The sequence below is a fragment of the Anas acuta genome, chromosome 6, assembly GCF_963932015.1.
Source record: "Anas acuta chromosome 6, bAnaAcu1.1, whole genome shotgun sequence".
Classification (NCBI taxonomy): Eukaryota; Metazoa; Chordata; class Aves; order Anseriformes; family Anatidae; genus Anas; species Anas acuta.
The window spans coordinates 21051833-21078298 of record NC_088984.1 but is presented as its reverse complement, the minus strand read 5'-3'; the positions used below and the strand labels follow the sequence as shown (position 1 = coordinate 21078298).

At 34.1% G+C, this 26466-nt stretch overlaps 1 protein-coding gene across 6 annotated transcripts in view; it reads left to right on the top strand.

The window, feature by feature from the left end:
• SLC25A12 (solute carrier family 25 member 12) overlaps window positions 1-26466 on the top strand; it is a 50427-nt gene that overhangs the window by 3794 nt on the left and 20167 nt on the right. For 3 of the 6 annotated variants that reach the window (XM_068685672.1, XM_068685673.1, XM_068685667.1), the window contains exons 3-9: window positions 2490-2632; window positions 7275-7390; window positions 16877-17016; window positions 19286-19432; window positions 20706-20844; window positions 22217-22310; window positions 22971-23055. In XM_068685672.1, coding sequence (XP_068541773.1) covers window positions 2490-2632; window positions 7275-7390; window positions 16877-17016; window positions 19286-19432; window positions 20706-20844; window positions 22217-22310; window positions 22971-23055 — 864 coding nt within the window. Of the gene's footprint in view, window positions 1-2489; window positions 2633-3666; window positions 6684-7274; window positions 7391-16876; window positions 17017-19285; window positions 19433-20705; window positions 20845-22216; window positions 22311-22970; window positions 23056-26466 lie in introns of those variants that run through there. The other 3 variants (XM_068685670.1, XM_068685669.1, XM_068685668.1) reach the window with 3 other exon arrangements.

Sequence of the window (26466 nt, the reverse complement as noted above, 5' to 3'; positions counted from 1 at the left end):
ATTTAAAAAAAAAAAAAAAAAAAGACATTTAGATTTTTGATTCTTTCATAGGCCTTCCATTGTCATGGAGTTGAATTCTGTTGTTCTTAAGGATATGCTCAATGCTCGTCATGTTTGATGGTCCGTTGTATATAAAACCTCATTTAGATTACATGCATTGCAACAGAGCTGTGCTTCACAGTGCATTTTTTTAAGTCACATCTATAGATGGCTGAGAAGAGAACCTTTATGAGTTGATTCAGCAAAGCCACAGTTTCATCGTATCTCATGTCAGCAGCACTGCTAAATTGAACGATTCCTATCCATTGCTTTGTGTTCCCGTTTTTGTGGAAATCCTCCATTAATTATGGATAAGTTCAGTAGTCTGGTGTACAGTCAGTCTTGCAAACAGCTGTCATCACAACTATAAGGTGGTAGAGGGAGAGGTGATGTGAGGAGCTGGTGTTGTGGAAGAGAGGTGGGATGCTAAGGGAGATGCTTAAGGAGACGATAATGCTGATGCAAGCTCTTACGGTGAAACTGGGTTTCATAACAGCTGAAAAAAACACGAGACCTGTAAATGTTCTCCTTTATCATAGTGGAGTGTTACATCTTAACAGGTTTGTTGTGTAGATGGTGGTGTTAGCATTCTAATTCCTGTGGGTCCCTGGCTGTGTGAGGACCTGTTTTGTTCCTCTTTCACAAAAAAAGCTGTCAACTGCAGTGTATAGTGGAACAGCTGAAAAATTACATGTAAGGTTACTAATTGAAGTTTGGATTTCCAAACATAGATGTTGCATAGATAGTTCTTGGAGATGTGGGGGGCATTACCTTTTCTTTTTCTGCAGAGAACACTTACGTTGATGACTTTCAATGACTAGAATCTAGGAAGGTGAATTGCCTTTTCAAAAATGAATTAAAAGTCACTACTTTATTTGCACATCAACATTCTCATGAAACAGATGTGGAATTTTGCGACTTCCATATCTTAGAAGGAAGACAGTTATACATGTATGTATATGTGAAGATTTGCATCAAAATCTTTGTATCTACAAGTGGAGAAAGTGAACAGAAGAGATGGATTTAAAGCTATTTAGTAAGTTTCTTACAGTTTTTCTGAACAAAAATGCAGAGAAAAACTCAGACATCAAAGTGGACTGGATCACAGTAGGTTAGTGAACTAGAAATCTTTTGTGAGCTTTTATCCTCTGTTACAGGATGCAAACATAATTTAATCTTCCAATCTGGAAATTTAGGTTTTATTTCTAAGATTACTGTCATATCATAAATGAGAAAAAAATTCTGCAACAGTGCTGCCATCTTGAAACAAGACCTGAGGGGTAGGAACTTTCATAATACAATTCCCCTTTATTAGTTTTCCTACACGATGATGACTTCAAATATTATATGCTACTTAATGTCCAGTGATGGCTATAGATAGCAAGGAAGTAATTCATCCAGTGTAGATAGCAAGAAAGTGTCTCGTGCTTCTGTATCAAGGCACATAAAAAGAGGGCTGATAGTATTGGTTATCGACAGGAATGACCGATGCATCTAGTTCCAGTAACTCAGAAGTAGGCTTGATTTGTAAAATGAACTTGTGATGCTTTCTACTTCTTCATCCTCACATTCTTAGTCCTAGATTGGTATTATCCAGCCTAACTGGACAGTTAAGGGTACGGAATTAATGTTAGGTTGAAAAGTTCACTTTAAATTAAAAGTTAATAACAGTCAATGATTAATGATCTGACAAAGAAAAGTAACAGAATACTTGTACAGACATATGGCAGTTGTCTTGGTGTACAAATAAGAAAGATGTACTTGATAATTTTATTCTTAATTAGTTTTGTTAATATTTATTACTTACATAATTGTAAAATTTGCATGTGCTTTTTTATTTGAAAATGTGTTAATAAAATCAAACCTCAAACCCAAAACATATCAGTTGACCTTTTTGGGAGTATATGTGAGTGAGAGAGTGTGTGTGTGAATTTTTACTTAAAAGAGAAATGTGAAAGCCATTAGTTTCAGGAAAAACAAATCTGAGAAGTTACTTCTCACAAAAAGAAAAAACTAATACACGTTTTTCAAAATGTTATTATGAGTGATTAGGAACAATTAATTAGAAGGTATCTACCACTTGAAATTCAAAGGAAGAATTTGTGCTGTGTTTTCGCAGTGTAGCTGCAAATGAAAAGCTATAGCATGGTTGTAATTTCTGCAAATTTATGCAATTATCTGACAGTTTCTGAAAGTGTTTAACCATCTTTTTATTAGAAGGTATTGGTTAGTTTGTGTACACATCTATTCCACAAGGATAGATGTTGTTCTGGTTGGTGGTGGTATGCTATTAGTTGAACTGTACGCTGCAGTTTCAGAGCAGTTGCATACAGTTGTGTGCTGTTTTGAGCGATACTTGGTAAAAATAATAGTTTGGTAATCACTAATAATTAACGTCTAAATCGATTCACTTTTGTTTGTGTGGTTTTGTTTTTTTGTTTTTATTCTAGTATGCCAGTGTTGAGAAAGATGGAGAGCATTACATGACCCCAGAAGACTTTGTGCAGAAATACCTAGGACTTTATACAGATCCACGTTACAATCCTAAAACAGTGCAGCTGTTGGCTGGAGTGGCAGATCAAACTAAAGATGGGTGAGAATTTTGCTTTCCGTTAGAAGCCTGTAATTCATTGGTAAATGAGTGAGTTTCTTTGGTAATTTCATCTTCTAAAATGCATTATTGATTTTATTATACTTCAAGCTTAATACAACAAGCTTTTTCTCAAGTACAATAGACTATACATTTGTGGAACTTGGGGAAAAATACAGTGTTTAACAGTGCAGAGTTCAAGGCATTTTTAAAAAGAATCTTTGTTTTGAAGGCATTTTGACAATTAGTACAAATGGAGAGGAAGTTAGTTAAACTACAAATAAGCTTAATACAGTATGATTGCCATATAAAGTTATTTTCTGTGTACTCACATTTGTGACATGACATTTCATAAATGTCCATTCCACTGAGATACTATCCTCTAACTCGCTCTTCAGAAGAGCCTTCTTTCTTTTATGTAGGCCTCTAGCTTTGGCCTTGAATTCGGCCTCTAGCTTTGGCCTTGAATTCGGGTAGGAAACATGGGCACGTTAAAGTGAAGAGGTTAAGATAGACCACAGTAGAGGTCAAGCATGCAGAGAGGAGTGGGTGTGTTGTAGAGAAGAGATAGAAAGTTGCTGTTAAAATAGGATATGTAAACAGATCGATGTAACTTACTTTAAATGGAAAGTCCCTTAACTTACTTGGTTTTGTGAGTCTGATTCTGACCATTGACATCACTTCAATGTTTTTGTTTTCCTATATCTTGTTTTAGACTATTTTATTAGTTTGCACAGTATTCTGAGCAACTTGCAGTGTCTGTGCTTTACAAATAAAATTGTATATGCTGCCTACATTTTATACTAAATGACAAATACAGGATCTCCCATTTGACATAATATTACATGATGCCTTTTAAAAAATAAATCTGCAGCATTTCGATAATACGTTTGGTATATACATACATTTTGATAAATCCAAATAACCTGTTTCACTGCTCGCAATACATGCTGTACTTTTTTGTGTTGTTACAGATTGAAATAAGTCTAACTGATGACTACTAAACCAACATGTTGAGTGTCTTGTTTCTCTGAAAGCTGTTGGTTATCTTTTAGGGTGTTCGTTTCTTCCGAATTTTTTTTAATAAAAGGACCTTTTTTACAGTAAGAAGTCAATCTGTTTTATTGCTACAACAGAACTCGACAATGAGGCATCGCTTTTTTGTTATTTACTCTGTGAATATAAGTATTTTTGTTTTGTTTTTTAATCTGAGTAATGTTGGAAGTGAGGTAAACAAATATGGGTAAGTGTACTTTATCTAATTTTATATGGAAACATTGAAATAAAGAGAATTATTATTGTATAATCTGCAATACAAAATGTTTATCTGTCTGAATACCCGTTTTCTAATCAGTAATTCATTTGAAGATTGTTATACCTGTATCATCATAATTGGTTTACTTCTGCATTTGTAATATTCCTTTTATAGTGAGCCGTAATATACCAAAATCCAGACTCTTATATCATCTCTACAGAGAGTTTAATATGTAGCATGAATAAATATTGTAATCTTCTACTGATTTCCATTAATTACATCTTTCCAAGGACTTAAATTTGCTTTACAAAGTCCAAGGAAGTATCGCCAGTCCTATTCCGTACGGGCCTTTGTAACTTAAATGACAGGCCAAGGTCACAGAGCAAGCCACTGAGAAGCTTTGGTTCTGTTACGAAATTCAATTCCTGTATCTGTTGTCATAAACCATTAGTCTTGCTTGCCCTTCAAATAAGTACTCAAAATGTTCTTTGTAACTTTTCTTTGTTAATATCTGTTGACTTCATTTAGGCTTAACTTTGTTGCTTTAAGAAAAAAAAAAAAGCACATTTTGGAACTGTCTTTATGCAAATATATTTAGATTTATTTTTATTTTTTATCTTCTGCTTGTAATTTAATACTTAACTGTTCCAACTGTTGCCTTCTCCAATTACTACAGTGTAAGACTAGTTTGCTTTAGTAGAATTCCCTACGGCAGTTCTTATAACAAGAGATTCTTCATTTTCAAAGCATTTCTTCCACACTGCTACAAATGCATGTTCTGATAAATTAATATGATGAGGTCTAAATTTGCGTTTGGCCTTAAATGACTGCTTACTCTGGCATCTATTTAATACTGTAGGATTTCACTGATGCTGCACTTAAGCATTCCTATGCCATCAGACTACTGGCACTGCTTTTAAAATTAAGATTTAGGGTACGTGTCCTTTCTCATACGTAGAGTGTGCCAGAACCAGCTTCTTCGTTACATAAGTCTAATCTGATGTTAGCTGGTATTCAAGTTGTAAAATCAAAGATTTTCTTCTCCCTCCAAACTTGCAAAATTTCACAGTATTCATTCTAGATTCTTCATTTTAATTGCTTATTTCTGGCTACTCTGCTTATCAGTATATTGTTCTTTGAATTTGCAAGTGTGTTCCTAAGTGAATTCCTGAAGAGAGAGCTGATGGTTCACATAATGGATGGTCACAATAGGGTTATACATTATATCTAAAAGCTATATTGTATGTGTAAAGAGCAAAAAGTTGTATATGAAACAAAGAAAGAGTAGAATTTAACCATGTGGCTTACTTTGAAGAATAACAGTACAGAAGAAATAAGTTAGTTTTTTTTTTTAAATGTTACTAATAAAATGAGAGGTAAGTGATTTGATGTTGTTATGGACTCTACAATACAGCAGCTTCACTGAACGATACTTGAATAGTGATTGGATGGGAAGCTTCATTGTTTCATGTAATCTACCTCCTGTTAACTCCACCCTGATAATGGAGGGTTACAGGATCCTTGCTCTTAGGCATTGCAAGTTGAACGTATGGAAAGGAAATTGAATGTGTCTATCTCCTTTTGCTGTAGGCCCTGTTAAAGGGAGACCTCTGAAGAATGGCTTCTTTCAGGTTCAGGCTTCTACGAATGCATTCTACAGAGATCATCACTTGATTATGTCTGTTACAAAGCTTCCTGGTTAGGAATTAATGCCAGGTGTACGCCTTTGTGAGATATGTTTGGAAATTATAGTATTTACAATTATTTTAAGGGATGTTCTGTTTCTTTGATATTAAGCCCTTATCTATCAAAATAATCATTTGGATGAAGTTGACTTCACATCTGGAGAACCATTTTCTCATCTTTGATTTGATGGCTAAAGTGTGACAAATTAGTATCATAATTCTATATTTGTTATATCTTAATTCCTTTCAAAATCACGATGTTTTCTGCATTTTTCTGTGTGATACATTTATGCAAGAATGTTAAAATATGTGATCTTGTTTAAAGTATCTTGATTCTGCATATACTTTGTCAGAGAAAGACTAGATAAACTAATGAAGTGTGGTTTGATTTTTTTTTTTTTTAGAGGAACAGAATTTATATGTATATCTTCAACAATAAGTGGCATATATGTGAAGTAATCACTATGAGCTAATGATCTTCTATGAAGAGTACATTTAGTACTTATACTAAGATATGTTCTAAAGAGTACATTTATAAATTCAGATCAATTATGTACACTTGGAACTGGATGGAATATTCTAAGTTGTCAGTCTAAGTCCCCTGTTTTTACAAGGGTGAAATCACACAGTAGTTTTAAGAAACCATATTTGCTGTTAAAACCTAGGGATTTTGTCTGCAGCATTTTGGAAAGGCCACAGTATATGCCCACTCTGAATATCTTTACAGATAACACAATGCAATTTTGTTCTTGTGCCAGTTATCCTTCATCTTCCAGCTTGAGGCTCATCTTTCTGTAGCTTTTCTTATATAGAGCATTTCTACATATAGAAGAATATAGTGCCCTTATATAAAGCCCTTGTAGATGTTTTTTTTTTTTTTTTTTCCTGCTTGTCAGAATAAGCTGAGTTCCTCTAGAGAAATTCTTTATGATTTTCATAATAAGCTACTTGTGCATCCATTCAAGTCTGAGTTTATATGTGTTGAACACAAGGACTTTGATTTGTATGCAGCGTTCCAGAGATGTCGTGAGAGCCCTATCTGGTGATACTGCTGCTTCCTCATCTCGCACAGAAAAGCACCCCTGATGCATCCTGAGTTGCATTTTTCTGTATGGTGAATGTCTTACATGCACAACTCGTAGTCTTGTGATCAATTGTTACACTTCAATCCTTAGCTTCCTTGGTCATGTCCAACTGTCCAAATGTTCTTATAGTTTCTTTCTTTCTTGTCTTTTCTTTCTTGTACACGACTTTGCAGTTCATGTTATATTTGAAGTGTAATATTTTTTTCTATATGCATATTAAAGTATAACTTTTTTTTGGACTTTTTAAATGAATGTTATGCACTGTTTTAAGAATATGTTTATTGTATAGTGTTGTATTTACATTAAACTTCCTTTTCTTTCTCAGTAGAAATACTGAGAAGTAGTAAAATTAGTAATGTAATGACAGGTCTGTAAATTTCATGCTGATAGAATTTGTATAAGTTTTTAAGTTGTGTCTGCCTAAATATATAATTGCAAGTTAATAAATAATAGATACTCACTGAGAATTAGTTATATTTTGTTGATGATGGATAGGAATAATTCAGTCCTTTTCTATACTAATTGGGTTGTAACACTTTCTAGAGCATCAAACACAAAATACCAGAGATATTCTGAACAATCTTTTGACATTTTTATAACTTCTATATTTTCCTTTGTAGGTTGATTTCCTATCAAGAATTTTTGGCATTTGAATCTGTTTTGTGTACTCCAGATGCAATATTCATTGTTGCTTTTCAGTTATTTGACAAGACTGGCAATGGAGAAGTAACATTTGGTAAGAATATCTAAAGAAAAACAGTTTAAGAAAGCAATAATAATAGTATAGATTATAAGAACAGCTCATCACAACTAGAAATGCATATTGTGTAGTACTATACTGACTTTCTAAAAGAGTTTGCATGAGTATTTTTTTTTTCTTCCAAGTGATAAAACTTAAGAAATAAACGAAACATTTTGCTCTGTCTTTTTGAATCAAGATTTTTCATGTTCTTTAAAGTAGTTAATACAATGCTACTTTGTTCAGCATCATCCTAAGTAAAATTTTCCTGTCACGGACTTTGAGCTCCTTCGTTGTTGAGGGATTTTTAAAACTTGATTTGGATCTCCTGATATCTTTGGAGAATTGTCATTTCATATAGTAAGAGTTCAAAATAGAAATGAAGGATTATGAAATGAAAGAATTAGAGTTCCTAGAGCTTCTACTATTGAGGAACAAGTCTTACTTCAATATGATGAGTGTAACTTCTAGCTAGATCATGTATTTTCAAAAAAAAATTAGGAAGAAACTATGGCCTTTTAAGTGTTTTTTTTTTTTTTTTTTTTTTTTCCTAACACATTAGCAATTGGGCAAGTTTCTTTAGGCTAACCATATTGCTTTCTGATGATGCAAAATAACTGTTATTAACATTGCAGTTTAGGGAGTACTAGATTATATTTTAAAAAATTTGTATTTTTATTAAAATTAGATAAATCATTGCTAAGAATTTTAATAAAATGGAATGAGAAATAAATGTTACTTCTATACAAAAGAATAAACTTCTTAATAAAGAAAATACAAACTATGCTTGGATTTGTAACCACTTACTGCTTGTACTACTTTGTTTTTTATGAAAACGGTTGCAGCTTTGGAAAAAAAAAATTGAAATAATGCATGGGTCTTTGTATGAAACAAACTGCTTGAATTATGACATCTATTAAGTTATGTGATTAACTGAATGGTCAAATACTCAACAATTTAGACACAACATCTTGAAAAGAAAATCTCTTAGAACTTAAGTAAAGGTGAAGTCAGTAAATGTAGTCATTAGAATGTAGACAAACTATCGCAAGCAGTGTAACCTTATTAATCATGGTATGTTTAATTTCACAAAAGGGGGTATGCATTTTGTAGCTCATATGAACACACTTGAAATAGCTGGTTCTGTAAAACAACAAAAAGCAATTTAGGTTATATACAGATTCCTCAATCAGACTGAGAATCATTATTTGTATGAGCACATCATTATCTTAGACGCTGAAAACGCAACACAAGCAAGAGAAACAGCAAAACAAATATTTTTTCAATATCTTTCTCATTTTTTTCAAAAAGCTGATAAAAATTAGATAGCAAACTTCAGGGAATTTAAAACTTACTATTGGTCTCATGTTTTTGAAAAATAAATTTTATTGCAATTATGACTATATGTAATTGTAAGCTATAACCAATGCTACTGCTGCTTTGATTTTTTTTCATTTTTATGTAGTTTTTAAAATGGGCTACTTACTTTTACTTGGGTTTTATGCAAATAAATGTATGTGGGGAAAAATGTGAATGATGATATATGATATTTTCAGATTTTGGTAACTGCAGTAAGTTTTCAAGTCAGTCTTGTCGCCTGTGAAGGCTGTCTTGTAAATGAGACCTGTATTCTTTCATTTTCATACCACATAAACAGAAAGGCACAGAGTTTAGTTTCATGTAAAGACAAGAGAATATATAAAACTAGGATTTTCCAAGGTCTTTAGAGGAAGGTGGTCATGGTGAAACATGACACTTTCTGTTCTGCTTTTTCTTCGAAGAATCCTTCCAAATAGCTATTGAGAAGAAAGGAAAGACAAGGTCTCTTCAGTTAGTAGAGAGAATTTTCTTCTTTGACTGAAGTAGAAAAAGTAAATGGTGTTATATTGTGAAACATAACATGTACAATATATACATTTCTGTAAACTAAAAGCTCTACATACTAACAGCTGAAAGTTGTAGTAAATTATTAGAAATATATAGAATATATATATAGAATAATGGAATAAGCTTAACCAATTAGTGTGAGAATTGCTATTAAACAAGTCAGCTCTCTTTTATTAGCGGGTAATTTATCCAGTCAGCAGATAAACCGTATGGACATACTGATTATGGAAGCAAACATGTCAAGATTTTCTAGCTCAGATGCAACACTGTGAATGTGATTGTACTGATTCCAAAGCTACCTCAAGCCAGTAAGTCTTGCTAGAATTGAAAGTAATTTATTGAGATTTTCCTGCACTGTGTTTTTGGAGCAAGGGAAAGGGATGGAGGTGCTGGAGAGTGGAACACAGGATCAAATTGTGTCTGTTAGGCCAGTAACTTGAACCAACACTGCTCTTGCTGGATGTGAGATAATGTTGGTGTGTATTCAAGCTGGGCTTAAACCACAAAAGTAGAGGAAAGCTGTGCTGGCTCTGAATTTGATATTAAGAAGTACATCCGCACCATATTAAGAACTACACCTGCACCCAAGTTAGCCATATCCTCAGATCATTTGGGTATGACTGTATGGCATTTTCAAAAATTATCCTGATATAGTCAAATATTTCACTTATATGGAGAGAATTTGCTGATTCTTTAGACCCGTCACCGTGCTTGAAAGCAAGTTTTTCCAGGTGTTTTCACATCATCTGCTTTTTAGGATTTATTTACTGACATAGACCATACATGAACACTTAAGCTTCTTGCAGTTCTCTTTACCTTCCATATGACGCTTGACTCTGCAAAAGTTTAGCTTCCAACTTTTCAGTTAGGAAGCTATTAATTAAATTGCATTACAGAACAAACTCTTTCTTTTGAATTGACAAATATAAAAGGGCAAGCAATTTTTCATCCTTTAAAAACTATTTGGTAGAAGTGTTGGCTATGCTGCATTAATCAATGTCTTTGTCTATGCAATATGGGTTAATTCAAACTGTTGAAGCAGGAAGCCTTCTGTATGCTGACTTTGTCACTTTAATGTCATCTACTTTCTTATTGCTTTGGGATATTTTTCCAGGAGTTCTGGACATCCTGAAATCCCGTATGAATGACTGCTATAGATACGCAGAGAGTATGCTGCAATATGTGTATAGCAGCTCTATTGCAAGAAAAATGAATTGGTCCTACTTTGTTTGAGCAAATTGGTTGCACAACATGTTTGTATTCTTTACATGTGTCAGCTGCACTGGACTACTTGTCAGCTTGCTGAATAAAAAGCAGTAATATGACTAACCCATTAATGCAAGCAGTGGTGTAATTTAAATTACCTTTTTAATCATGAAGAAATAGAAAAAAATCTTTCATACTTAAATGTTTGTATGTCTTCATAAAAGATTGCTAGGTTACTATTTTCTGAGAAATGTGTTGCTGGTGATCCCTTACAATATTGCTTTAACCATGAAATATTTAAATGGTAACAGCCAAGACAGATAAGGAAAGGCTATTTTTTTTTTCCATGCATTATCTTTCTTGTTCTGGGTTGCTATCTGTAGCCAGAAAAGATAAGAATCATTCTGCTCTTTTGATCACAGGATGTAACTGACCAAGCTACTTAACATGAGTGAATATTTAAAGACAGACCATGAATTTAATGCTGTTGCACAAAGGAAATTTATTTTTATTGGTATTCTGCAAAGGACTTTTGACCTGAATTCAGGTTAAAGCAAACTTATATATAAAATCTGCTCAAGCTACTTGGTGTGCTCTATTCTAAAACAGGTAGTCCTTACTGTGGTTAAAAGATGAAGTCTGTGACCATCACTGAAACTTCTCTCAAAAAATAGGTTGTCTAACTGGAAGTAAAAGGTTTCTTTATAATTCTTCCCTTCAACAAAACATACATCTGGACTGTATCAATTTTAATTGGAATGTACAATTGCAAGGCTTTTCCAGCTGTTCTTCCTTGTAGATTTACCACAAAGAAAGCTATTCTCTGGTAAACTAGCATTTCAGAGATTGCTTTTAGTCAAATACCCATGCTAATGTGGATAGAAATACAGATCTAAAACAATGAGATTTTGAAACAATTTTACTGCCTTTCTGTTTGTGATTCTTCTGAGTTTTTGAATTATTTTTGAGATTATTGGAAAATATATATGAAACTAAACATAAGGTTTTCAAAACATCCTTCAGCTCGACATCTCACTAAAAATAATTATGCAGAGTATAGTGGCCTCTTCTTTCAAGACATTCTGGGTTGTAAAGGGATTGGATACCTATTAATGCAACTATATTAAACGTTACAATGATACTGGTGAATTGAAATAATAAATATCAATCTAACGAAATAGTTCCAGAAATGGAGTGTACTGTGATCTTGTCCTATTTTCTTAAACAAAATAATTATTTTGTAATATGTTTTAATGTGGGAAAGAATGTTCAGATTTCCCTTAAACATGGTAGACTTTGAAAATACTTGAAGAAGACGAGTGACAAGGATAAGAGAAAGGAGTTGAATATATGTTGTTATAATTCTTTGCTTTTGAGTATTATTTTTCAGGAAGTGCAGATCATTGCTAGTACTCACTCCTCCGCCATTTCTAAAAGAGTAATAGGATTGAAAATGCAAGGATTTGGAGATAAGAGTTATGATTTATGAAATATTATTTGTAAGCTTTAAAAGAAAACAGAAAAATCTCATAATTGCACAACTGTGGATCTGAGGATGTAAGAAAAACGCTATGTTCATACCAAGTGTGCAGTAAACTAAAGCTACTATTTTTCTTGGCTTTCTGTTTGCCATATGTTAGTTGCCTGTTTTCAAGGTGTCTGTTGCCTAATGCATGCAGATAATACAGAAAATGACTATAACTTTCTTTTGTTGTCATGTTGTTTGGTTGTTGTTGTTACTTCTTTTCTGGTGTAAGATTCTGGTTTAAGCCACAGATATTTAAATACTTGTGAGCAGCGTAGGATGGGAGACCATTCTTATTTATTATAATAGTAAATAGCTTAAGAACATAAAGAGATCTCAAATGTTCTCTATAGTATTAAGTTCAAAATCATAGTTCAGCAGGAGGAAACAGGAAAGGAGAACTTCACATTAAAGTTATATATATTGACAGTTCATTATTATGCCTATTATGTCGCAAATCTTGATCTTAATCAGAATCACTGATTAAATCTTTTAAAATAAGAGAAATACAAGGCAATTATTTCTAGTTTATCTTTCTCACTTTTCCTGCTACTTGTCTTTTTGCTCTCACCTCAAAGTAATTATTGTATTTATATTTGGAACACTGTTAGTATACTTCTGTTGTAACAGGCATTAAAAATGTCTCCTTGCTTTTACTTGTGATTTTTCATTTTGTGCTGAAAGTGAAAATACATGAAATGTATTCTTTTAGCAGAAATAGTTAAAAAAAAAAAAAAAAAAAAAAAAAAAAAAAAAAAGCATAGAAAGCATTAAATGCCTTATGTGCATTGTGGCTGAAATATATACGAATGAGGCCTTAAATGACTGAGTAGACACATTAAAACACCCTCTTAAACAACAAACCTCTGGTATACTTATGCTAGTACTTCAAACTATTTTATTTCCTTTTCTTTTGTCACTAAGAAGCATGATTGATGTTGCATCACTTGTGAGAGGGAATGGCAAACTCTCTTTACAGTCTGATTGCACTGGAAATTTGTGAGGTTTTCACTCTGCATTTTGGGGAGCTTTTAATAAAAATAAATGATAGATATCGCATCAAAGTCCACATGGTTTCATGAGCTCATCTCCACCATGAGGGGGGCCAAAAATGTTTGTTCAAAGATACAAACTCTAGCAGTATCCTCTGTGGATTTAGATGTGTAATGCTCTGTTCAGTTGTGTTGGTGTTCTGTTACATCTCATCCTCATCAACAAAATATCTTGGTGTTTATAACTTGAAGTTGTCTTCCCCTTTCTCTGAAATTCAGTATTTTCCAAAAAAAACCCCTTGTTTTTCTTGTGTCATTTTTCTGAGCCTGCTAGGTAATGGTGTTGATGGAGGTTGAGCCAGTCGTGTGTATGCTGCTTGCAGATAGCTGCTCCAGGCATCTGTAATTTGTTTAAAATGATTGGGTGGGGAAATTCTGAAGCAATCTTGAGAGAATGCATGTCGCCTTGGAGGTAATGTACTAGTGCACTAGAGTAGTAGGTTTATTGTTCCTGGGGCTGATGGTAAGTTGAGTGTGTCATCAGGATGCTGACTTGTATGCCTATCTGAGAAGAAAATGCTTTGCTATAAGCTCAGAAAGAAAGTTATCAGCTCAGTAGGAAGAATTCCACTGCAGAAAGGTGAGCAAAGAGTAAGAGAAGACATTAGTAAATGAGCAACGTGTATTGACAGGGACAATGAATGCATTCTGTAAAATGTCATACTAAAATGAAAGGGTTTAAAAATAATTTGCTGTTTGCCCCCTGCAGAATAGCTCTGTTGGAAATTCCTGTAGTTTATTTTAATTCAGAAGCATTACTGGGTTTTGACTGAGAGAGATTAAAAAATAAAATAAAAAAGAAATACCTTTACTGTAACACTTAAGTTTTATTTGTTATCATTGCTTTGCTTATGCTGTGAAAAAAAATAAATTGAAAGTCAGACGTGGTCACAGTTCAAAGTGGTCAAAGTGCAGATCATGACCACACTGTGCATTTCTGAAATCTGATTGTCCATTTGCATCTTTTCTCATCATGGAGTTGTTTGTAGTAGTGGTGGTGATTTCCTTTGAAATTAGAGAAAAGCCGACAAAATTGGATTAAAGAAGCTATTCTTGATATATTGGAGAAAGCATTGCTAATCTTGGGTAGAGAAGTAGTAAATTTTAGTGCTTACTGGAGATGTTTGAGAATCCCAGACCAGTTTGGAAAAGTAGAGTTTCAGTGGTCTTACCTATGTCAGTTATTTTCAACTGTTTTTATTTACAACTCATACACAGTTTTGGTCCTGCACCCCAAATGTTTCATAAACAAAGCCAACATGGCATTAAGCTTTAGATACAATAGTATATCTTAAAACACAGACTGTAACAAATGCAGTATATGTTGGTGATTGTCAGATTCTGCTGATTGAAGAAAAATGAATAAGGAGTCTGAATTTTCAGAGAAGCAACAGTCTAATTTGGATACTATTTTTTAAAGCTAGCTAGCCAGTATTGGGATTCTTCAAGTACCAGTATACTCAACTATTGAATGTAAATTTATTACTTCATTTACCAGTATTATTTTTATGTGCTGAAAAATATCAACCTATGATGTTTTGATGACTAGTTATAAGTTTCTTTAGGAAGGAAAATCAATACTGTGGGAAAATAATCCTCAGTGGTTTAAGTCATACACATTTAAATGCTTGAGTGAGAGCAAGGAAAATTCCAGTGGCTTCAGTCTCATTAAAACTTATTGGAAGATTTGTCTATATGAACATGTATGAATAATTTCATATAAGAAAAAAGTGACACTTTTTTTTAAACCTTCCTCTGACATCGTGAAATAATTGTTGGAAATAATTGAAATACAATTTAAATTTTTTGGCTGCTTCAGTAAGTTTTTTCCTAAATTTGCGTTAGAAGAATTCAGTATTTTAAAAGCAGTCAGTGTTACAGATGTTTAATCACTAGCTGATGCCCTGGTTTTACCTAGTAGCCAAGCGAATAGATCCAATTAAGCAGGCCAGTCTTCTGCTCCATTCACAGTTCAGTGCCATTTTGCAAGTTCAACAGAGGGCTGCATTGATCTGTTTGTAGTACATGCAGACTCGAGGTAGTTTGGTCAGAATCCACAGTGAATCAGTAGGAGGTGGGGAATTTAAATTTACCTCTCCTGGCTCCTTGATCTCTAGCAATGGTGAATAAACCTATTACAGAAAAAACTTTCAGAGGAAGTGTGGCAAAATAAAGCAGTTTAGTGCCATGTATTTGACGTTCCGTCTCATTTTAATCACTGTGTATTAGTGAGTAGATATGAACAGTTGCAAGTAGTCAAGGTTTTTAAGGTTCCTGCTTACCTGAACACCTCATTTAGCCTACCTTGCATTGGAAACTATGGTTTAAGTAGCAGTTCTTTGTTGTCTGTGTTCAACCTGTAAGGGCTAAAATACAGTTAAGTCACTCACTAGTCATAATCTTTAAATAAGCAATCTTTAAATAGCTCTTTAAATATGCAATCTCAAACTATCTGTGGAGCAAGTGATCTAGCCAAAGATCCTACTGTGTGTGTTCCTGTTCTGAAACATACTTGTTCTGAATATTTCCCTTACTTTCTTCACTGAAAATATAAAACCATATAGTGATTTACCCACTGCTAGAATAGCTACAGAATTGAAAGGATGAATTGAGCTGTCTCTTAGCATAGAGATTCACTCGAAATAAACACATTCATTTGAAATAAATAGTTCTTAATGGCAAATGATATCAAAGTTCTTCTGATTACATTCTGTCGTCTTTTAAAAGAACTGTTTAATAGTTCCGTGGTATGCCTTTAATGCAGCTGATACTCATGCCACTCCAGTGTTGAGCAAATTATCTAAACATATTACAAAAGAGGTGTGTTTTCAGCTAAAATAATGTGTATTTTGTTTTAAATTTGAGCTATATGCCATATTTTATTTTGGTTGTTAGCAGGTTCAAGATTAGCTGATGAATGCTAAAGTCAGTTCAGGTACTTTTGAGGTAGATTTCAAAAAGGGTTCACAATGCATTCATAGATGTCCAGTTATACTGTTTATTTGGTCAGATAATCTGCACAAAAAACAGGCTTGTATTGCAGAGTGGTAATGCTATATATGAATAAGGCAAGCCTTTTTTCTCAGATGAGTCTTTTGATTGAATTCAGATATGGTAGGCACTGGTATTGCAGTTGTACAGTATGCATATGGAGAATTACATATTGTGAAATGACAGGATTTTTTTTTTTTCATTTAAAAGAGGACATCTCTGTCTTCACTTACCTTAAAACATTTTAATAACTGAGACTACGAATTATGTTTTATAGGATTCGATTTTTGTGCTAAGGCCTTATCAAAAGCTTTTAATAAGGTGCTTTCTGCTGAGTTAATGATATGTTTTAAATGGCATTTCTTATACCTATCTTCAATAGACATATTCAGACAGTGTGATTGTAATAATCAAGTTTCAATCAAACCATACTTACTATGACAAATATTGCATGAGATTGTAATGCAGGTATTGGTGCTCTTGATAAAGGGCTTAATTTGACTCCTGGCAGAGATGGAGAACCACTATTGATTTTTGTATCAGAATGCAAAATAGCTCTTATTTGTCATGTACAAGGGAAATTGCTTCTTAATTAAAACTAAATAAAACACTCCAAGGTTTTATGGAGTAATACAGAAAGTATCACATTGCATAGTGAATGTGTTCTTTCAAAAGTCTGTAAAGGCTCTGTTAGCGATTCTTAACAAACTAAAGCATTTCTTAAACAGCTGCTTAGAACTTAATTTGTTTGTATCCTTCCTAGAATGTTTGTAGATTTACTATACCCCAAAGCTTACTTCTTGTTTTTTCCCTCCCACAAAGCAAATGTCAAAGAAATATTTGAACAAAGTACTATACATCTTCAAATCCCCTTCAACTGGGACTGTGAATTCATTCGACTGCATTTTGGACATAACAGGAAGAAGCATCTTAACTATTCAGAGTTCACTCAGTTCTTGCAGGTCAGTTATTAACCTTCTTTTAAAGCACAGTTGAAATTCATTTTCATCTCTAATAATACATTTATACCATTATAAATTTTGAGCTTATTCTGGTAATGATTGTCATTATCTGATACTAATCCTAACAGTTACAGTGAACTATTATTTCTCTATACCAGTTCTGTAAGCAGTATTTACTCATTGTACTTTAACTTGAATATCATCCTATAAATACATGGAATTAAATATATTTTTTAGGAAATTGACCGTTCCGTTGATTGTTAAACTGGATTGAGCAGTCTACTTTTTCTGTCATAGGAATATGATAGCAAAACTAACTTCAACCAGAGAAAGATTACATTCTTGTTATAATTGTTCTGTTAACTATGTAGTCTTCCAGGTAAAGTTATTAGATTGTTGAACATTTCTTTTAGTTCTGTAAATATCATCCTAATACTTACCCTTATACTACACGTATATTGGGAGTTTAGTCTTAAATGCAGCCAAATTTGCAGGAGGCAAATCTGATTTTCTGAGATGTTGCTGAAGCACCATCTATGGATAAGGCATTAAAAGATCTCACTCTTAGAACTGGACTTTGTTCTAAGCCGAAAAGTTACAGGAAAAACATATGAATTAATCATTATACTAGAAGGAAGTAAAGGAAGACATCAATTATAGAGGAAGGTAGAAGAGTAAAGTAGGAGAAATGTACGTTATAATTCAAGAGAAGGAAGTTCACAAAATTGTAGGTAATCACACTGAATTCTGTAAGTTAAGATGCAGTGATCGCCTGATTATGTTACTTCTAGTTTTCTCTCTAGTAGACCTGAGGAAAAATAGATGATGTACTTCCAGAGCTGACCCTTTACAAAATAACTTTAACATACTGTCTTAAAAGTAGGGAGTGATAGATGTGCTCTGGTTTACACTGCAATTATTGTCCAGAATTAAAGTAGATCTAGAGTGGATTCTAGAGAATTGTGACTTGATAGAATCTGAAATCTATCTTGTAAATTGAGATGCTGGAGTTAGGCATAGTCTTCTAAGGGCGTAGCGTAAGTTGGTGTTACTTTCAAGGAATAAACTGTGTCCTGCCTTTGATGCTACATATTTTAAGTGATCCCAGACACAAACTGGGGACACAAGTGCACAAACAACAACAAAACCAAAACCGAACGGATTTCTATTAAGAAGCATCTTTTTGCTGTTGAGCCCAGATCAAAATGATAAATATCTGATTTTATGTTTGTTGTTCCAAAAAACTGTCTTGTAAGATAAAATAACCTTGCTCTCATCGTATAGTTAAAAAAAAAAAAAAAAGACTCTTAGTACATACACATAGTATGGACTGCAGGATTTAAAAGATGTACATGAGTTTGATATTCCTGTCCCTCCCTTTAGATTCCTCTTCATAGTCTTGTCTTACGGGGCTTGGGATTTAGGGTGCAGAAAGCCTGCTGTGATCTGATCGAGAGAACCTTAATCTTGAGGTTACAAGACTTGAGAAATTACTGTAAAGGTGATATAAGCTCAGTAGTTTGCCCTCTTACTGGCTGTCACAACATGGTTATTATTTTAGCTGCTTCTAAAGGTCTGAATGACAGCTGAATGTGCTTTATTGTTTGCTTGAATAGACGGAAACAAGTTTTTCTGGACATAGAATTTACAACCATCATTATTATATTAAGGTTAGGTTACTGCATTGTGCTTTATATGAAGATTTTTTTACAGATTGTATAGGAGTGTTAAATTGCCTGAAATGAGTGACCATTTCTGACAATATGGGAGGTATCTGTTGGGCAATCTGAAACTATATTATATAATCTTCACTGTCCTCCTGTTCATTTTCAAATACTTTTTGGTTATTTAATTTGTAATACCCCAATCACATTTAATATTGGACATGAAAGAGATCAGTTCACTTTGAGTCTTTCAGATCAGTATTAGAAGTTTCTCTACCAGGTAAGTATTTAATAAAGGAATATGTAGCAGCCAGGACATGGGTATGTGAAAGTTACTTCTCAAATCATTTAGCGTTAAGTGCAAATTTCTTTACAGTTGAATAGGGGCTTTTCTATGACAGAGGAATGAATCTGTGCATGAAATGAATCATTGTGCAGACTTCTTATTTTATTTGGGCTGGATTGTAAGTTTAAACTGCAGTCTTTTTGTGGTATATATGCACAAATATATTCAGGCATGCTGTAAGAATACAAAATGAGCAACAGTTGTGTGAACGGTGAGTTACAGAATTTGCTAATATGCTATTTCTAAATACTAATTCTAGGAGCTGCAGTCAGAACATGCAAGACAAGCCTTTGCAATGAAGGACAAAAATAAAAGTGGTATGATTACTGGGCTGGACTTCAATGAAATCATGGTTACCCTTCGCTCACATATGCTAACTCCATTTGTGGAAGAAAATTTAGTTTCAGTAAGTCTGAAGAAAAGTGCCTTGAGTTCAGGGTTTAATAGCTGAAATGTCTTAAAATGTTACTGATTCTCTCCCACTTTGTCTATTCCTACCTGCTTATTGGTTCCTCAGTGCTAGAGATTATTCCCTTCATAATAGAGCGGGCAGAGCATGGAAGTACTCCTTGGATGCAGTATCGGAAAAGTTTGGCAGTGTAGTTCACACACTTAAAGTGCTATTGGAAGCAGTTTGAGTTAGTCTACTATGCTTTCCCCTAAAGCAGGGCGAACTATACTTTGCACAGAAAGAATATTAATTTGGGGCAAAAGCCTGACTGATATGACATACTATCTCTCTGTAGGATTTATATTATGTACTAACTGTAGGCTTTGAAATAAATGGTTGTTGCTGTACCTGGTATGAGAAGCCAGTCACTGCCTTTATCTAAAGCTGTGGTTACATGCATATCTCTATTAGAAAAATAGTTACCATGTAGAGTGTGTATCAGATACGTTGAATAATAGTACAAGAAAGATGTGGACCTTATAGAACAAGTTCAGAGGAGGGCCACAAAAATGATCAGAGGACTAGAACACTTCTATGTAAAGATGCTGGGAGAGTTTCTTGCCTATAGAAGAGAAGTCTCTGAGGAGACCTCTTTGTGACCTTTCAATATATAAAGAGTGCTTATAAAGAATATGGTGAAAAATTTTTTACCAGGGCCTGTATTGACAGGACAAGAAGAAATGTTTTTAAACTGAAATATTATATATTTATATATATATATATATATATATATATATTTTTTTTTTTTTAAACCATGAGGGTGGTCAAACCGTGGAACAGGTTGCCCAGGAAAGCTGTGGATGCCACATCACTGAAATTGTTCAAAGTCAGGTTGGACAGGGCTTTGAGCAACCTGATTTAGTAGAAGATATCCCTGATCATGCTAGGGGAGTTGACCTTTGAAGGCCATCTAGTCCCTTTCTAACCCAAACCATTCTATGATTCTATATGAGTATTTCCTGATCATTTCATAATGTTCAGTTTGTACAAAGAAAATAAAAAGCATCCTGTCTAATAATTTTCCCCTCATATTTCTATTAAAAATAGCTTAAAATTACGTTTGTCCATAGGTTCATGCCCGGTGCACCCTGCCAATACATGGAATTACAGGAATAGAAAGATATCTTTAATACTGTACTTATTTGCCCAAATGGATGTTTCTGTAATTTGTAATAAGATGTTGTTAAAAGCCTTAAGGTACTTAACCACATTCATTTAACTTTTAAAGGTAGCTGGTGGAACTGTTTCACATCAGGTCAGCTTCTCCTACTTCAATGCATTTAATGCCCTTTTGAATAACATGGATCTCGTTAGGAAGATATACAGCAATATAGCAGGTATAAGAAAAGACGTTGAAGTCACAAAAGGTAAAGTATATTTCCTGCACTTTATTAATTTCTTAGTTGTCTCCAATCTGTAATCCAGTAGTGCATATACGGTAAGGCAAGTCAGGGCCTGCGTAGATTTAGCACTTAGCACAAGGTTAGCACTATTGTATAGGTGTTTAAAGGGTGATTTTCATCCTGCCAGGTTAGGAAGGATTTTCAACCAGATCATTAAGGGAGAAAAACTGGGACTCTGGCAGAAACCTTATTGGCCTTACTAGTTTGAATGGATATCTGCAAGACAATATATTATTGAGGATTTTACCACCCCATGAAAGATATGCATGGTTTCTTAGAGATGAGGTACCTAGGAAATAAGATAGAATGGATTAAGTTTGAAAATCCATTCTAAGTAATCTCCATATTGTTTAGCTCTAGTTACTTTATCTGTGATTAAATCTTTTTTAGAAAAATGGTTATAGTAAATAATTCCTTAGTGTTTATGGACCTGAGTGGTTTTACATGAAGTTTATGTCTATATTTAGGACATAGTTAATACCTGTATGTACAAAAGGTGGCCATGTGTCAGTCTTGATGCAGGCATGAGTGGATTGATTTTGTAGTGATTTTATGACAGATTTTATCATTGATTTTATTACATGTGTGGATGGGACCAACCAAATCTGACTGTGATAAAAAGCATGCCAAGTTCCTTCTTTGCTTGGCTTAAGTTCATATGGTCTGCATACCTTTCACCCCTAAAGAAAAGCATAAAATGCCTGTCCTCATACTCCAAATTGTGCTAACAAATTACCTAGCTTATTTATTTATTTATTTTTGATTCAGATGCATAAATATATCTTGGCTGGATTTGTGTTGTGAAAATTGCTACTGTGTTTCCAGTGCTAAAACTTGTTTATTGTAGCTTGGCAATTATGTCATGAACATGTCATGTAATTTGGCTAGATAAACATCTAAATTTGGTGTCATTGAGAGCTAGCAGTTAAAAGAAACATGGATGTGAAGGCGATAAATGAGTCAGTTGCCCTTAAAAGCTGTGAATATCACTATCCTGTTCTGTTTTGCAGAACTTCAGAAAAAAGAATCACATATTGTGTGTGTGGTGTTATTAACCTTACTAGAATGAGGATTTTTGTTGACTTTGATGATGAATTCTTGCCATGAATCAGAGTTGTGCAGTCAGATTTCCTCTATGTCTCTAGAGGCCTGATTCAATATCCTCCTGAAAATATTTTTTCCATTTGCAATATGGATTTTGCTCCTTGGTGATAGGTCTCTCTCTTTTTTTTTTTTTTTTTTTTTTAAATGATAATGAAGTTTTTTGTGAAAGTTGTGTATAAAGAGGAAATCTGACAAATAACACAACTGCTTTCTCTTTCCCTTTTAAATCCAGAGGAATTTACCCACTCTGCAATCCGATTTGGACAAGTTACACCACTGGAAATAGATATTCTCTACCAACTTACAGATTTATACAGTGTTACTGGGTAACTTATAATAATTAATTTTATCATTAAATAATGATATTGCTGTTCTCTATGCAAAAAACCCCTACTCATTTTCATCTTAATTTAAAAAAAATGAGTGTCTTGTTGTATTTCTTTACAATAATTTATTTAATGTAAAATGAGTTCGGTGTATGCATGGATTTTCTAATTGAATTGTGTACATCAAGCATAGGTATTAATTTTCATATTATAGGTATACATTTAAAATAGCAAAACAAATTACTGTAATCCCCAAAGGCTATAATACACTGGTATTTTTAACTTTATTGATGTTTCAGGAAGGTGTTCGCATGTGGACTCTTGGATAGGAACACCTACCCAATTGTATTGTTTAATTGTGATTGGCAAAATGGTTTAATTTGTGAATTATATCCTTTATTACCCTTTATTACTAGTAATCAAGGACTCCTGAATAATCTGAGGTCCCTTTATCTCCACTTAACAGCTCTAAGAAGAGAATGCCCTTCAAACTCCAAGAATTCTTTATGGCAGCATAGCAGAATTCTTAGATATGTATTCAAATATGACAAGTGTTTTTTTTAAACTCAGGATGTATTCTGTGAGGTGTGGCCAGGAATACTGTATTGAATATGTTTATTTTATCTAACAGTAATTTACTTTCCTCTGTCTTGTGTTAAGGCGCTTAACTCTGGCAGATATTGAGAGAATAGCACCGCTGGCTGAAGGTGCGTTACCTTACAACTTGGCAGAACTACAGAAGCAGGTAGGTAGAAGTGACATATATATACAAATAAAATTGCTGAAAAGAAGTGCATGTTTATGTACATGCATATGAAAAGTTTAAAAAAACAAAAACAACGTACTTAAACAGATACCAAAGATGTGGAATGTGCTATAGGGATAGAATTAGGACACAATATTGAGTGTGTTTCTAAACAAGATACTAGGTGTCATATTGAATGATGGCCTATTCAGATAAAAGAATGTATACAAACTTGGATTCACTTCACTTCACAATCTAACATTGTAATTATACAATTAATTAAAAATAGTAAAATATATGAGTATTAAATGCAAAGCTTATAAATGTCGTCTTTTTTTGAAAAATGTGATGAAACAATTGGCTTAGCCATTTATTTAAACAGATCATTGAATTTTACTCTACTTCCTGGCTCTCTGAGCTAGACAGTGGAAGGGGAATTCAGCTTTATTGAGATTGATGAAAAGGGTAGAATTAGAAGATGGAAAATAACAGTAGTAGAAAGTTAACCTGCTGTTTTACCAGACCTTTACGGTTATCGCTCTATTTTAATACACGCATGTATAGTACAGCATAAGAGTCCTAGACTGTCCATTAGGATTTTTAATATAAATTGTTTCACACTTTTATGGTTATTTGTACAACTGTAAAAAATAAAGAATTAGGACCAAACATTGTGCAGGTCTGTAGCTTATTGTTTAGACTTTCCATTATAGTTACTGGGTACCATACTGCCCACTATCAGGAGTATTGTTAGCAAGTTTACATGATAAGGATGTCTAGATTTGGAGGCTTTATCTTCTGTTTGGTTTTGGTTCAATATGTAATTGAGAAGTTTTCTTTTGCAAGCAGATATGTCTAATGCTAGTTAAGCTGTGATTTAAATTTTACCTTAACCTTCTTCTAAGGTTGAATCCAAGTACTACTGATATCAAAACTAGCAACTTGATGGGAAGTCTCTTATGCTGTGCATAGAAATACTCCGTTCTGTTCTTTTTCATTTTGGGTATATGCTAGGGGAATCCTTCTTCCGAAGCATTTTGTAGGTGATTGTTCTCAGTAGGGTTACTCAGAGAGGGAATTAACTCAAGTGTTAATAATGTAAAGCTAATTATGCAGTCAAGAAAATCCTTGAAACAGGTACACAGCAGATTCAGAAAGGAAGACATACGTACATGGTGAATTACATGGTTACATAATTATTCAATACACAGATCATTAACACATTGGTATTTATTATGCAAAACAACAAAAAAGGTAGGATATGATCTTAGAAGTTTCTGATGCACGATCTTTTATTTATTTTTACTGTTAGAACTTCATAAGGAAGTACAATTCCACATAGAGCTGTACATTCCCAAGTAAGCTTTACAAGAGAATACAATAATGTCCAGTGTTCATCTGAACCAGGGCGTTTTGCTCCAAGGATGTCTCCATATCCTTTTTCTCTCTGTAATACATGAAGAAGGGTAGGATATCTAATTCTTAACATCTTGTATGAGTGAATCTCATAATTCTGACTAAACACATCTTTGTGTACTCAGGAGAGAAATACAGTTTTTCATTGTGAAGGTTTTTCCTACAGTGTCGGAACAACTCCAGTTCTCTCAGTCAGTGTTAGAAGTTTGTGGTGCCCATGAAGACACCCAAGGGCTCTGATTCCCAAGTATGCGAAGCCTGGTGGAGGCTGAATTCTGCTCACAGCTGCCTTGATTGATACACAGACAGTTGAGCTTCTAATGAATCAACTGCTATACTGCCACATCCAGCAGCTCAGCCTGTATGGTGAACTGAAGCTGGTGATGACGTGCATTATAATACTTCTCCTAAATTGCAGTGATTCAGCAACTGATTCCCAAGTAGCTCAGTCATCTGGGTTGTTGGGGCAGGAGGGCAGACAGCTGCCAGTAGTGACCTGGCAAATCCAAGCTACACCATCTCCCAAAAGGTGAAATTCAGTTCCTCTACCCTGTACAGATAGTACTGCAGTAAGGTGTTCTGAGTTAAAGCAGGCAGCACAGTGCAGTGACAAAACCACCTATGCCTTGTTCACCATGTGAGAGTCCTGTATTTGCCAGTGGATGAGGGTCCCAGGACCCTCAATAAAAGCTTGTATATACAAAGCCTGTCCTTTTTCAGCTCACTTTTGTACATGCTACAATGAGTTTCCTCTAAGTAGGAACCTTTCTATCCACTAGAAAATCTAGGATACATCTCAATGACAGGAAAATCTTGAATTAGTTCAACTGCTGTGGTGAAAACATTCTCCTACATAAAATATAGGTAGTATGTGGGACTTGGAATTTATTCTATTTACTCTTGTGACAGCTTGGTCATCCAGTTGTCTTTCAAACAAACTCATCTGAAACACAGTGTCTGATCTGTTCTTAATGTTACCGTTCTGTTGTCCTTAAGGAATTAGACGTATCTGAGGCAATGAGATACATGTATGTGTCCCAACCCTACTTAGCGGTAACGGTCTTCCTATGGATTCCTGAAGACAAGAATGACGGAATTAATTGATGCAGAGATGTGTATACGTTTGTCCAGACTAAGGAGAAGTGTTTTTTATGAAGTTTCATAACTGCATTCTTAACTGCCAGCTTTAGTTTTAATCAGTGTTTTTGTGGCACTCACTTTTGTGAGTAGATTATTAGGAAACAAAATACTTGTCTCGTTGTATTTTATACATCAGAATTACCTGTGTAGCTCGACACTGTTATGAAATAAGCTCGCTGAAAAAAGTGTCACTCCTCACTAGAACATATTCTTTTCATACTCTTGGAGTAATACATTATGCTTTCATCCTGCTCTATGTTCTGTGTTAACAGCGCACAGCAAAAGGAAAGTTCTTTCATTTTCTTCATTTTATAAGGAGTGGTCTTTTACTGGGCCTTATCCTAAGTTAATCTTTTATTACCTGATGTTGTGGTTTAACCTGGCAGGCAACTAAGCACCATGCAGCCATTTGCTCACTCCTCTTCCCCATAGTGGGATAGGGGAGAGAATCAGGGAAAAAAAAAAAAAGGTAAAACTTGTGTTGAGATAAAGACAATTTAATAGGACAGAAAATATGTCCAGCTAGGGCTCAAGCAGGGCACCACAAGAAGCTGAAGAGTCCTTGGCTCTGTATGAGCACTGCTCTGCAACAACTAAAACATTGGTGTGTTATCAACATTGTTCTCATACAAAATCCAAAACACAGCACCATACCAGCTACCAGGAAGGAAGTTAACTCTATCCCAGCTGAAACCAGGATATTTAATTTAACTGTATTAATACAATGAAAGATACCCATTTGTGAAAGAGAGAATATCATTCCAGTGAGGTTCAGCTGTCACTAGAAAATGAAAACAAGTCTCTAATCACTTCTATATGGTTTTAAGATCCCTTCTAAAAGGAAAATTAGATTTT